The following is a 14,437-nucleotide window of genomic DNA, read 5'->3' on the forward strand; positions in this document are numbered from 1 at the left end:
CCGATTTTTGTATTGATTGTAAAGGGAGAGGGAAGTTTATAATGAGATAAAACCATTTAAAAAAAGGGTTGTTTAAAGGGTTAGTTCACCCAAAAATGAAAATTAGCCCATATTTTACTCACCCTCAAGTCATCCTACACTCTAAAAAAAAAGGCTCGTAATCATAGGGGAACCTTTTTTAGTGCTATATAGCACCAATTTTGGTGCTTCAGTGGTTCTTCAGCGGTTCTTCAGAGGTGCTATATAGCACCTTAGTCAAAGAACCGGTGAAGAACCTCTGAAGAACCGCTGAAGAACCTCTGAAGAACCGCTGAAGAACCACTGAAGCACCAAAATTGGTGCTATATAGCACTAAAAAAGGTTCCCCTATGATTACGAGCCAAGAACCATTTTTGGTGCAATATAGAACCTTTTTTTTTTTAGAGTGTAGGTGTATATGACATTCTTCTTTCAGACGAATAATATCGGAGTTATATTAAAAATGTCCTGACTCTTCCAAGCTTTATAATGGCAGTGACTTGTTGGGTCATTTTTGAAGTCCATAAAAGTGCATCTATCCATCATATAACTGCTCCACACGGCTCCGGGGGCCTTCTGAAGCGAAGCGAGGCGTTTGTGTAAGAAAAATATCCATATTTAAAACTTTATAGACTAAAATAACTCGCTTCTGATGGTCAGCGACAAGTCGACTTACGCTTAAAGAGTAAACCCTGTATTTATTGACTTTAAATCCCTTCCTGGAACTATTTGAAGTCTACACGAATCACGAGACGATCAAGCATTTTGAACTTCCGTTGCCGTAACTCTCTCTCTATACGGCTCTGGCATCATTACTCCAGTCTTCAGTGTCACATGATCCTTCAGAAATCAATCATTCGAATATGCTGATTTGCTGCAGGATTCTTTGATGAATATTTAAAACAGAGATCTTTTGAAACACAAATGTCTTTACTCTCACTTTTGATCAATTCAATGCATCCTTGCTGAAAAAAAAGAAAAGAAAAATGAATGAATGAATGCCTTTTTCTACTGGCCCCAAACTTTTGAACGGTAGTTTATGTTAGTTAAATGTGTGTCAAATAATAGGTCGTCGTCTGTCTGATAGACACCATTTCTGTTAATACGGCATTAAAAATGAATTCATTATTTTTCAAACATTATTAGAAATGTCAAAATTATCCTTTTAACTTAATGTGTCTTAAAAGATTAGTTAAATGTTTTACCTCATCATTTTTAACATGGTTAACATGATTTTTAACATGGCTTAAGTTAAGTTGGCCCCCCTCAATATTTTATTTTTAGGCTTTTTTTGTCTTTTATTATATAGGACAGTGGGGGAAGAGAGAGAAAAAAGAAGAACAGGATCAGAAAATGAACATGCAAGCCGTATTTGAACCAGCATTTCTGTGATCATGCAATTCTTATATGTGCAAATGAGCGCATCGGCTGAATTCAGAATACCATACTCTATGATTTATGCCATGTCTATATATGTCAGATATAGTAACATCCATATGCTAGCATGTTCTCAAACCACTGTATATCACTGTGTGACATTATAACTGATTAATTCTCTTCTGTGGAATGAAAGAGAGCGTATCTCTTTAAAGCTGTCAGACGACTACATGAATTGAATTGACTTAATTATATATGTTATTTTATATGATGTAATAATTAAACAAATCAATTAAGATAGCTGAATAAAAAAATACATTGGAACTTCATTGGAACTAAATACCCGTCTCCCAAGCAAATTTATGAATGAGATGCAATTATTAGAGTTTGAGCCGCTAATTGCATTGAAACAACTTTTCATCTATAGTTATTCTGGCAGGCTGCACAATGTGACCAGTTTAGTCCGATTAGCGAACAAATGGCTCATATGAGCTGGTTCTTTTTTTGTGAATCAAACGTATACAGCGCAATCATGGTATTCTGATTCCCGAACAAATTAATCATACGGCACAGTTCTTTATAGTTAATCAAATACACACAGTGGCAGCACAACCATGCCACTCTCTGATTGCCGAATGAATGACTCTACACTCTAAAAAATGCTGGGTTAAAAATAACCCAAGTTGGGGTTGAAAATGGACTAACCCAGCAATTGGCTTGTTTTAACCCAGCGGTTGGGTTAAATGTTTGCTTAAAACAACCCAATTGCTGGGTTAGTCCATTTTCAACCCAACTTGGGTTATTTTTAACCAATCATTTTTTAGAGTGTAATGAGCCGGTTCTTATAGGTGAATCAAAAATAGTGGGCCCTATTTTAACGATCTAAGCTCATGGTCTGAAGCTCATGGCGCAGGTGCACTTACACTCTTAAAAATAAAGGTTCTTTGACGGGGTGTATGATTCCATGAATAACCTTTAATATCCAAAGAACCTTTCCATTGCACAAAAGGTTCTTTTGTAGCGCAGAAAGGTTGCCTGGCTATCACCAGACCAAGCTCAATTTAAGATTGAACATTAGTCTGGGGAGTCTGCTATGTATTTTCTACTGCACAAGAGGCGTGATAAACGAGCATAAATTAAAGGACAACTTCGGTGAAAAATTAACCTAGGGGTAATTAACACATGGTTACCGAGTAGATCGTTCTCGCTATACGCTAGTATATGGGGCATAGTACAAGTAAAATTAAATCGCTAGTTAACACTAACAAGGCTCAAAATAGCCTCACACTAACACGGTAGCATAATGAGGGTCCCTACATGCAAACCGAAGCATTAAGAACTTTGTAAGTGTACAAACAGTTAAATAAGAAGATACTTTATAAAGACAGTGCATTACGCGTATACAGACAGGAGCCATCTTGGAAAACAGTCTTGACAAGTCGAGCCACGAACACTGCTAAGTGATGAACTGTGACTTGGAATGTGTGAAACTGTGACTCATATGGTTCGTTGTTTTCGGAAGAAAGCACTGAACGCAACAGAGAAAATAAATACATACAAATATTTTTTTTTAAAAACTGAACGCAACAGAGACTAGTGCTTCCAAAGGATACACACTAAAGAGATGGCGGATTATTCAACCGTGGCTTGACTTGTCCAAGATGGTCTGTATACGCGTAATGTACTGTCTTCATAAAGTATCTTCTTATTAAACTGTTTGTACACTTACAAAGTTCTCAATGCTTCGGTTTGCATGTAGGGACCCTCATTCTGCAACCGTGTTAGTGTGAGGCTATTTTGAGCCTTGTTAGTGGTATTAACTAGCGATTTAATTGGACTTATTCTGTGCCCCATATACTAGCGTTATAAGCTAATCTGTTTTTAGAGATAAAACTCTTTACATTCGATTTTCATGAAAACGCATCCCAGAGAACGATCTACTCGGTAACCATGTGTTAATTACCCCTAGGTTCATTTTTCACCGGAGTTGTCCTTTAAATGACTCTGTAAGCCATTGGAAAGTCCTTCAACCAATCAGACCACAAGAGGCGTGATCAACGGGCAACGACCCATTGCTTCTCTATCCGTCATCGTGTTAAACCTGCCAATAGCGTGCCAGGTGGATAAGCCAGTCTGTGATTGGCTCCCGCAAAAGTGTAACAGAAGCAGTAGAAGTGAATGTACAGGTTTCCAGACTGAGCTGCAGGGCGAAATCAAATCGCCGGCAGATCAGGCTGGGTTTACCCAGTCTAGCAGGAAAGGTTCTTTAGACTATAAAATAGTTAGTAAAAATGGTTCTTCCGGGAACCAAAAATGGTTCTTCAATGGAATCGCTGTGAAAACCCCTTTTTGGTTCTTCCTGGCACCTTTATTTTTAAGGGTGTAGGGCATGTCCGAATCCACTTTTTCTAGTTTAACGGCGGAAAAAAACAGTCTGCGCGCCAGACGCATGGTCAAAAAGGGTTGTACCTAGTCTCTTAATAAGTCATGTGTGTGTTTTGGCCGTAACTTGCAATAAACCAATCAGAGTCTCATCTCCCATTCCCTTTAAAAGCCAGTTGTGCTCGCACCATGGCGGATTCGCTGTTTACATGGTGGAATTTGCGCGCGGAAAAACCGAACACTTCTCCAGAGAGGAATCCTTTATTTTTAATATTTAAAAATGTTTGTGTGCTGTTGCTGCTGTGTGTTTAATAAGCGGAGTGTATGCTCGTGTGCCCCCGCCTATAGACACATATTACTAACGCACCCTTTAAATAACACAAAAAATACTGCACTACTGACTTTAGACCAGGTTTGTGTTGGTCAATCATTTTCAGTTGCCTCAAAATAGCAACACGCCAACAATGCGCCTGAACACATCTGGTTTTCAGACCAGCACCACGTCCATGGGTGAACAGATGGGCGCGAGTGCATTTTTTATTTAAACAACGTGGCATTGGACGTGAAAATGATAACTGCGTCGAGCTGAAACTAGCAGAAAACACTTGTGTCGTGCCTGGTGTCGCATTGCGCCGGGTGAATGATAGGGTCCATAGATGCAACCAATGCAGTACCCCAAACCATTGACTCTTCTTTTAATTTATAGTTTAAACCACAATTTAGTGGTTTGTTATCAGTGCTAAGGGACACTCAAAAAGCTGGGTCCAGTACTGCTTCTTTTAATTAGAAATCCAGGGGAACAAATGGGAAAAAATATATCAGTGTAATGCTCTGGCATGTTTTTTTTTTTAATTATCCAATTTTAATTAGCTATTTGAAACTGCTTTTAGGCTGTAATTTTTAAGCATGACCATGTGGGTCATGCCCAGTTTTTATATTTTTATATTTAATATTAGTTGAGCAGGATTAGGTGTTAATGGAGTTTTTATTCTATGATTTTTACTTGATATGCTACATTGAAGCAAACTTTATTATATTACAAACTTTATAAACTTAAAAAAAAACTGGGTGACCAAGGGCAGTGAATTAAACAGCCCAATATGCATAATTTAATGGTTTTAAAATGAGCAGAAATCAACAACCGCAACTAATCTTAGACCAGCCTGATCACCTCATTAATCAAAACAGCAATAAGTGCTGGTTAGTCTATGAAAGACCCTGTTTTCCTTCATAACATGAAGTCAGTGTGAATTGTATTGTAAACATAATAACATAAATGCATTACCATTTCATCTTCAGATGCAAATATCTTCTTCATATTCAAGACAGCAAATTCACTATAAATTTGAGAGATGGTGCACTCTCATAGTAATTGGATGCAGTGGTTGCGGATTCAAGATTACAATCAAATGGAAAGATGAGACAAATTCATCACTCCATTTGGTTTTAAACATTTTTTTCACTGTCAAGCCGCTGTTGGCTTTGATCACAAACCTATGGGGCTAATATAGAGTTTAAAGGCACAATATGTACACTCTGGGTTAAAAACAACCCAAGTTGGGTTGAAAAGGGACTACCCAGCAATTGGGTTGTTTTAACTCAAATATTGGGTTGTTTTAAGCAAACATTTAACCCAACCGCTGGGTTAAAACAAGCGGCAACCTCCCGTAGTTTCTCTTGAAGTCAATACGGAAGTGACATATACTGCAATTCATCGTTTGGCCGCTAGGGACTCCCAGAAAGGGAGCAGAATCTCATTGAGCCCCATGTTAAAATGCCCAACTTAACAGCAGATTAAAACATGTTTACAGTCTGGTACAAATTGTGGTTTTGGTCTATATGGCTAAGTTTGGCCTTCATGACAACCCTTCGTGAGGGGGGTGAATTTTAAAAAAAATGTGTTTACATTATATAAAGCATTAAAGTTCTGCATAATTAAAGGCATGGCCACTTTGAGTGACAGATAGATAGCCATTTATCTGCTGTCTGTTAGTCATCGCCTCTCTTCAGCTCCGCCCACGTCCCGCCTCTTTGCCCATTTTCTGTTATCCGGGAGTGACACGCGATGACGCGCTGCCAAGATGGCAACGGCCATCTCGTCCCTACTTTGCGCTTCAGAACGGCTCATCAGAATCCTATGGGCGACGTCACGGACACTACGTCCATATTTTTTACAGTCTATGGGTTAAAACAACCCATGTACTGGGTTAAAACAACCCAATTGCTTAGTCTAGTCTAGTCTAGTCTAGCCAATTGCTTAACCCAGCATTTTTTAGAGTGTAAGATTTTTGGATTAAAATATCCCTAAACCACTAGAACCAACACATTCTCACTCCCAACTTGTCACATATTGACGTCGCTCAGGGTACTCCATTGATTTCAATGAGAAACCTTTGGCGTCATACACAGACGCGTTGGGCATGGGAATGTTATCGTCATGATGAAATTATATATAGATATTTGAGGTCTCTTACCCCCGTAGTTGTCCACAAAACTTCAGTACCGACACTTAGAAATAAAAGACAGGGAAAGCAATAAAGGGCATTGCTAACAACACATCCAGCCAGCCACCTACGTTTCTCATAACAAGCGCGTGGAGCTCCGAGTGCAGCTGCGTCCTGTCACTGGCCTGCTGCTGGATTTGTAAATCGCGTTGGTCCGGTTCGGGATCCGTTATCCTATTTTTTCTTCCAACGAACGCCTTGTGAAAGAATTTGGTTTAACTGCTGCCATCTCTACGAAAGTGATCATCCTCCTAACAAGGTTTTAGCGGAGTCGGAGTGACGTCGCCCGCGCACTTTCGCTTTAGTGGCCAAGAGCGTAAAGTTGAATGACAGGTGACGAGAACCAATCAGATTGGATAAAATAACACGCATCCAATTCTGATTCGCCAGGGACGCAGCGGCCTGCGTCCGGAGGAGGATCTTTAAGAAACCAATTAGAGACCAGCTTCAGGTCACATGCTGCCCGTATATTTTTGGACTCAGATAGACATCCATTTGTCCGGCGTCCCGCACGCATGAAACATATTGAAGAACATATAAAATAGTTAACCCATCAAAGCCAGTTTTTATTAAATGCTGAGGCTCTTACTAACAGCCGGCACATCGTATGAGTAAACTATTTTATTTTTATTTCACTTTTATATCATTTTTGTATACATGTATATTTCTGGAATTTTGATGGGGGCGGCGCCCCAGCGCCCTCTATTGACCAGCCGCCACAGCTCAAATGTATCTAATATGATAAAACAGCTCTGCGTTATCCCACGCACGCATGAGAGGAAGAAGCTTAAGTGTCGACTGTGGCATAATAAAAGCGCTGCGAGATCAAGGTGTCATCAAACTACGCCTTTGTTTTGAATAAGCGACCTCAAGCGGTGAAAAACTACATATTGTGCCTTTAAAGTATGCAGAAACAAGTCTTGTGTTATACATCTTTTCAAGGCAGAACGAGATAAAAAAGCAAATTTTTGCAAGAGAAACAAACAACAGGTGGTTTGATTGCTTGTGATTAGAGAGACTGATTCAGGGTGCAGATGAACACAAGTCAATCTATAACTCAAGCACAACAAATATGATACGCCGCAATATTCAACTAACATTATTACACATTTCTAGGGAAATAATCCATTTTGCAAAATTCTGACTGGGGATGCAATTTATGCGGCTAAGTAATTGTGCACGTCATGACTCTCTAGTGTACGACTGATAAGATCGCATCCCAATCAGACCGAGTATAATACAGCAGACGCAAGTCAGTCCCTCATGTGTCATCTTCTGTCATCACGCCCACAGTCTCCAAACCACCTCTCGCATCTTTGAGCTGCCAATCAATTACAGCAATAAGACCGCATCCGCAGCATGAATAGAATGTGTGTAATAAGCTCGCTGCGGCTAACAACTGGACAGAAGTGCAGTCAGGAAAATAGGACAAAAAGCAGGAGAGAAATAAAACATGAATCCATTTCAAAAGGTTACATCATGTCACACACAGACCTGAACGCCCACATCTCTTCTCTTCATGCTGGTTTGTCTGACTGCGGACGTGGAAACAGCACTTGTGATGTTAGCAAACAGAGCACTGCGTGTCATTAGAGCAACTAATGGACAGCGTGTGTGCACGCTGACAGGGATATAAAGAGCCCGCACCACCACTCTTTGATCTTCACAGCAAAATAGATATTGCATTCAAAAGTTATTCTCAGAAACAGAGTACATGGGGTTGGAATTAGACTAGAACAGAGAACTCTAGACGAGACTAGAAAATGACAGACTACTCTGAAATAAAAGTGGAATAGATTAACTAGTTTAGATCAAATAGACCGGCTAGACTAGAATATAGTAAACCAGACTAGACTAGACAAGAGTAATAAAATAAAGCAGATTAGATTATCAGAATAGAATAGAATATAACAGAATAGCATAAAATAGAACATAACAGAGTAAACCAGACTAGACTAGACAAGAGTAATAAAATATAGCAGATAAGATGATCAGAATAGAATAAATAGAATAGAATAGAACATAACAGAATAGAATACAATAGAACACTAGGCGAGACTAGAATATGACAGACTACTCTAGAATAGAGCATAACGGAATATACTAGACTAGACTAAACCAGAACAAATTAGATAACTAGAATGGAAAGAGTTCAATAGACTAGACTAGAATAGATTAGAATAAAATCGAGTAGTAAAATACAGTAGATTAGATTACAACAGAATAGAATATCTTAAACCGAACAGGACAGCACATTCAAGTGGACTAGGAAGACTACAAGACTAGGAAATAAAGTAAATTAGACTAAAACAAATAGACTGGGCCAGATTATAAAGCTATCTGAATAGACTAGACTAGAACAGATTATTAAAATACAGCAGACGATTGCAATTGAAATAAGAGTAACAAAAGTATATCAGGTTAGATTATCAGAATAGAATAGAATAGAATAGAATAGAATAGAATAGAATAGAATAGAATAGAATAGAATAGAATAGAATAGAATAGAATAGAATAGAATAGAACAGAACATTAGAGTGGAGTAGAGAGGATATGATCCTTCATAGAATGGAATAGAACAGTAAAGTGGAGTAGATTAGACTAGACTAGAACAGAACATAACAGAGTACACCAGACTAGACTAGACAAGAGTGATACAATATAGCAGATTAGATCATCAGAATAGGATAGAATAGAACACTAGAATATGTCAGACTATTCTAGAATAAAACGTCACGGAATATACTAGACTAGACTGGACTAGAACAAATTAGATGACTAGAATGGAAAGAGTTCAATAGGCTAGACTAGACTAGAATAGATTAGAATTAGTTGTAAAATAAAGTAGATTAGATTACAACAGAATATATCCTAACCCGAACAGAACAGCACATTAAAGTGGAATAGATACCAGTATATAGACAATAGAAATAAAGTAAAATATACTAAAACTAATAGACTGGGTCAGATTATAAAACTATCTGAATAGACTAGACTAGACTAGAACATATTATTAAAATACAGCAGATGATTACAATAGAATAGAATGCAATACAATAGAACACTAGACGAGACCAGAATATGACTGACTACTCTAGAATAGAACATAACGGAATATACTAGACTAGACTGGACCAGAACAAATTAGATGACTAGAATGGGAAGTGTTCAATAGGCTAGACTAGAATAGATTAGAATAAAATTGTGCAGTAAAATACAGTAGATTAGATTACAACAGAATAGAATATCTTAATAGAATATCTTAAATGTGCACGGCCGTTCAGGCATTGATAACGGAGCGGTGCGGAGCAAAGCGAGCGTTCTCAATGAATTCCTATGAAAGTTAAGCTTCCATAGGCATGAACTGATAACGTGCCAGACTGGACATGCACTGTGAAAGACTCTGAGGCCGTGAATGAATGCCCGTGCGGCCGTGCTCATTTCAGTTTCAGTTTAGAATTAGCGCCAATTCCGGGGCGGGTTGCTTGAATTGTGGGTTCATTAGCCTATTATTCTTAATGAAAAACACAACAACAAAACGGTACAATGACAAACTCACTTAAATACTCAACTCAACTCATTTTATTTATAAAGCACTTTCAAAGCCATTAAAATGGAACAAAGTGCTGTCCATAAGTGATAAAAATAGTAAAAAACACATATAGAGCAATAGGATGAGAAATCATACCAAGATGAAATAACAGCACATAACACCACGAAAATCATACAATCGATCACTCACAGTTCTCAGACCCAATCAAATGCCATTTGCTTGAAAGAATAAGTAAGTCTTCAAGTCTGTTTTAAAAACCAGCTGATTGGTGGAGAGGAGACTGAGGGATGATACCAATTGTATATATATATATATGGGGATGATTAGGAGGCCATGATGGACAGGGGCCAATGGGCAAATTTTGGCCAGGATGCCGGGGTTACACCCCTACTCTTTGACCTAATGACCACAGAGAGTCAGGACCTCGGTTTAACGTCTCATCCGAAGGACGGTGCATGTTACAGTATAGTGTCCCCATCACTACTGGGGCGTTCGGACCCACACAGACCACAGGGTGAGCGCCCCCTGCTGGCCTCACTAACACCTCTTCCAGCACACACCTAGTTTTCCCAATTTGGTCTCCCATCCAGGTACTAACCAGGCTCAGCCCTGCTTAGCTTCAGTGGGAAACCAGTCTTGGGCTACAGGGTGATATGGCTGCTGGTCTGTTCTCTAACTGAACTAAATGATTGTATTACTATAAAGATGAAAATGATGGTGCCCTGGTGTAACCGGTAGGCGTGGCTTGGGAGTGGCCTCATAGGGTAGCGAAGCAAGTGCATTATAAATGACCCAATTTAAATACACATTCATCTTTCCAGCGGTCAAGTATCCCTTTAAATTACAACAGAACAGAACAGGACAGTAGAGTGAAGTAGACTACAGCAGACAGACTAGATTCGACTTGGTTTTTGATGTGCTCTGGAGCAGAGCTGGGTGTGTGACTCACTTTGAGTGAAGCGCGGCGGGTTGTCATTGACGTCACTGAGGTGCACAGTGAGAGTGGTGGTCCCTGTCAGACCCCCTTGATGGCCGCCCATGTCTCTTGCCTGGAGCATCACCTGGTACTGCGCCTGAGCTTCTCTGTCCATATCTGGGACCGCCGTGCGCACTATACCTACAGAGACACACACAGAGAGAGACAGAGACAGGAGCCGATCACTCACAGCATTTCTCACTTTGGCAATACTGAACCATTTCTATGCCAGTAAGAAAATTAGGTTAAACTGAAGTGAATTAAAAGGTATCACATCGAACATCCTACACCATCACACAGCTGGAGCAGAATACAGATCTGACTGCTTGACTGATGGACCAAACCAATCTGACAGTAGATGGAACAGTCACTTCTGCTTAAGTACCAGTACCGCGTTTCCTCTGAATTTATTGTACATACATTTTTGTGACCAAGATAATGTTATTTAGCTGACACTGATGAATCAGCAGAAATTACTTCAGAATGTTGACAGAATGTATTGTGTGCCACTGTTTTCCAGTAAAAATATGTATTTACAGGGTTAAAATATATAATAAATTGTCGGCTCCGGGGGGTTAATAAAGGCCTTCTGAAGCGAATCGATGCGTTTGTGTAAGAAAAATATCCATATTTAAAACTTTATAAAGTAAATTATCTAGCTTCCGGCCAATCGCCTTCTGTATTCAACTTACAGAAAAACTGTAACTCCTCTCGCAGTTCAAAATTCTTACGCTACATCTGACGACATTGCACACCAGTTATGTTTTTTTTTCGAACTGGCGGAAGCTAGCAGCCTGGATGCCAGTCGCACTTAGCCCCGCCCACAACATTTGAGGTCGGGAAGTTCGGTCTGGACTTGATCCGTTGTGGAGCAACTATGCCCGAACAGGAGCTGTTCGGACCAATCAAATTGTCAGGGTGGGCTTTATACGATGATGGACAGATGATCAACAGTAACGTAACCATCCCCGTCACCAAAGAGCGCTAGGGTTGAATTTCTAAACGGAGAACTTGTTTGTATGCATTCATCTTTTCTATTTCTCTCAAAAATGATGATCATGTTCATGGGCGTCGGAAAAATTGTATGTGGGTGGGACAAGACCCACCCACTTTTTACGATCAATGATATTGGACCCACTCACTTTTATCGTCTCTTACATTCAGCTCATGTCTGTTTACCTACCCCTAATCGATAAACACTTATTATTAAACACATATTAGATGCTTTATTTCCACTTTTCTAATATTTTCTTATTTTTTATTGAAAATAAATGCCTTTCTGATTTGATATGTGATGGGAAAACGGAGAAGATTGAGTTCGGCGAAAGCCGGACTCGAACCTCGGGTCGATTTGTGACTCTCAATGATATGGCGATTTCCGTAATTTTGTCTTTCCGAACTATACGTTTAGCAAGTAAAGCGGTATATTTGTACTTAATGTAATTGGCATCTACTCCAGTAAAAAAATTCTGAGGACCCATCCACATTTTTTTTGCTTCCGACGCCCATGATCATGTTGGTAAGTACTCCGTGTATCCTTAAATTATTTTTACAACACCGGCAAAGATAATTTAAACTCATCTTCTTCTTCTACTTCTTTCAGCGTGTGTGCAGTTGAGTTCTGTTGGCAACTATGCGTCGCTCCGTTGCTCTGATTGGTTGTAGGTCTATCCAATTGAGTGAAGAGGCATTTTCTTTCTTGGTTCGGGTGAAACACGCCCCATAATCACAGCCCAATGGATCAGCATCAGACTCGTTTTCTGACTAGAATTGAGTATGAGGACGTCAGGATAGTGTGCAGCAGTTATTTGATGTATAGATGCACTTTTATGGACTTCAAAAACGAAGCAACATTCACTGCCATTATAAAGCTTGGAAGAGCCAGGACATTTTTAATAGAACTCAGATTGTATCCGTCTGAAAGAAGAATGTCATATACACCTGACTTGAGGGTGACTAAATCATGGGCTATTTTTTCATTTTTGGGTAAACTAACCCTTTAAGTATTTTACTTGTACTGAATGTAGGCTCACAGATGCACTAGTCCTCAACATCTAAAACATATGCCAGTGATTATAAGAAACAGTTGATTTGTGAGAAGAGTAATCACATATTTATTTTCTAAAGTTGAAGTACTGAGCACTTCAATATGGCAATAAATCAAGGTCGACACATCCTCTTAAGCGTCTACAAACACTCAAGTCTAAGCTAAGCTCGAGTGCTCATAAAGGGCATAAGTAAACCAAAATCATTCAAAAAGGTCTCTTCAATGTAACAGATAAATAAAAGTGTTACGAAGAATTAAATAGTCAACTGAACGTGCTGGTTTCGGTCTCATCACCGGCAGCAGCCACGTCCTCATCTCATATATGAAATAAACATGATTCACAACTACCTGCTAATGCACTTACATTTGCTTTGAGTAGCCATGTAGAAAAAATTGGTCGAGTAAGGGCAAAAAGCACAAAATATAGTACCATCAATTCCCTGTAGATGGCGATATTGCTTCTTTTGCAACAGAAATAAATCGCTGCAGAAGAAGTTAGGTGCCATGCAAAACTTATGCTGCGTCCTAGTTCGAATATATCAGTCCTAAATAGTATTCAAAATTAGAATTAGTGCATCCCAAATCATAGTATGTAGAAATGAGTATTCCAAAGATACTCAGATGGTCTACTTTTTCCGGTTAGAATCCGAAGTGCAGATCGGTGCACACTATAACGGCTAATATTGCTAATTAATAACGGCTCAACCCATTGCGTGTTGGACAAGGATTTGATTAGAACTACAAAAAAGGATAAAAAGTGTTAAAAACTACAAACAATGGCCTATGTGCGAGTCTGACGGTTAAGTAGAGAGGTTTAGATTAAGGAGTTTGAGTGATTAATCATCAGTATCTAACCTGACGAAAATATATTTATTCAATGTTATCCACATTATATTTCACCTGCAGCAGCATTGTGAACTTTTATAAAAGATACGTTTGGCCATTAACTTTTAAATGCATTATTATATTCAGATTGTGCACACATAAGGAGAGACTCTGCATTAAAAGACCCCCAACTGGCAGATCAACCTGCTACTGCACTTCTCTCCGAAACGGTCGGGAATTAAATTAAATTGAATGTGGAAGATTTTAACTGTGACAAGATGATTGACAGGGCAGTTTAAACGGTGACAGGATGCACGTAACTAAGTGACAGAGCTGTCTGTTGAAGATGACGAATTAGTGTCCAAAACAAATTACTGTGCCAAAAGCTTTCCTACTCTTCTGCAACACACTCAAAAGTATGTACTTTTTCTTCACAAAAAGAGTACATACTTTTAGGGCGTAGTATAAGTTGGTGAATTGGGGCGCAGCCTTAATTATTTAATGCATTACTCATTACAAATGTAATGGAGTAAAGAGTACATATACCTCTTCAAAATGTAGTCAAATAGAGAATACAAGTCAAAGTACAACAGTAGCAAAAAAGATACTTGAGTACAGTGACTAATTACATTTGCTCAAATACTTTACACTACTGTGCACTCATATAATGGGGACTGTTCATTTGCTCACTGCAATGATCAAGCCCGACTGAAATGATCAAGCCCGACTGAGCTGTGGTGTTTTTAATTATCACT

At 39.1% G+C, this 14,437-nt stretch overlaps 1 protein-coding gene across 1 annotated transcript in view; it reads right to left on the bottom strand.

The window, feature by feature from the left end:
• The window catches only part of cdh24a (cadherin 24, type 2a), a gene marked incomplete at its 5' end in the record, with an annotated part of 63,303 nt that extends 52,272 nt beyond the window's left edge, over nucleotides 1–11,031 (bottom strand). Inside the window, 2 exons of the mRNA XM_079802008.1 lie at nucleotides 10,784–10,951; nucleotides 11,013–11,031. Of these exons, the coding sequence (XP_079658134.1) occupies nucleotides 10,784–10,951; nucleotides 11,013–11,031 (187 nt within the window). The remainder of the gene's footprint in view (nucleotides 1–10,783; nucleotides 10,952–11,012) is intronic.
• Between the last annotated feature and the right edge of the window lie 3,406 nt (nucleotides 11,032–14,437).

Source organism: Gobio gobio (assembly GCF_949357685.1).
Source record: "Gobio gobio genome assembly, chromosome: 21".
In the NCBI taxonomy this organism is placed as follows: domain Eukaryota; kingdom Metazoa; phylum Chordata; class Actinopteri; order Cypriniformes; family Gobionidae; genus Gobio; species Gobio gobio.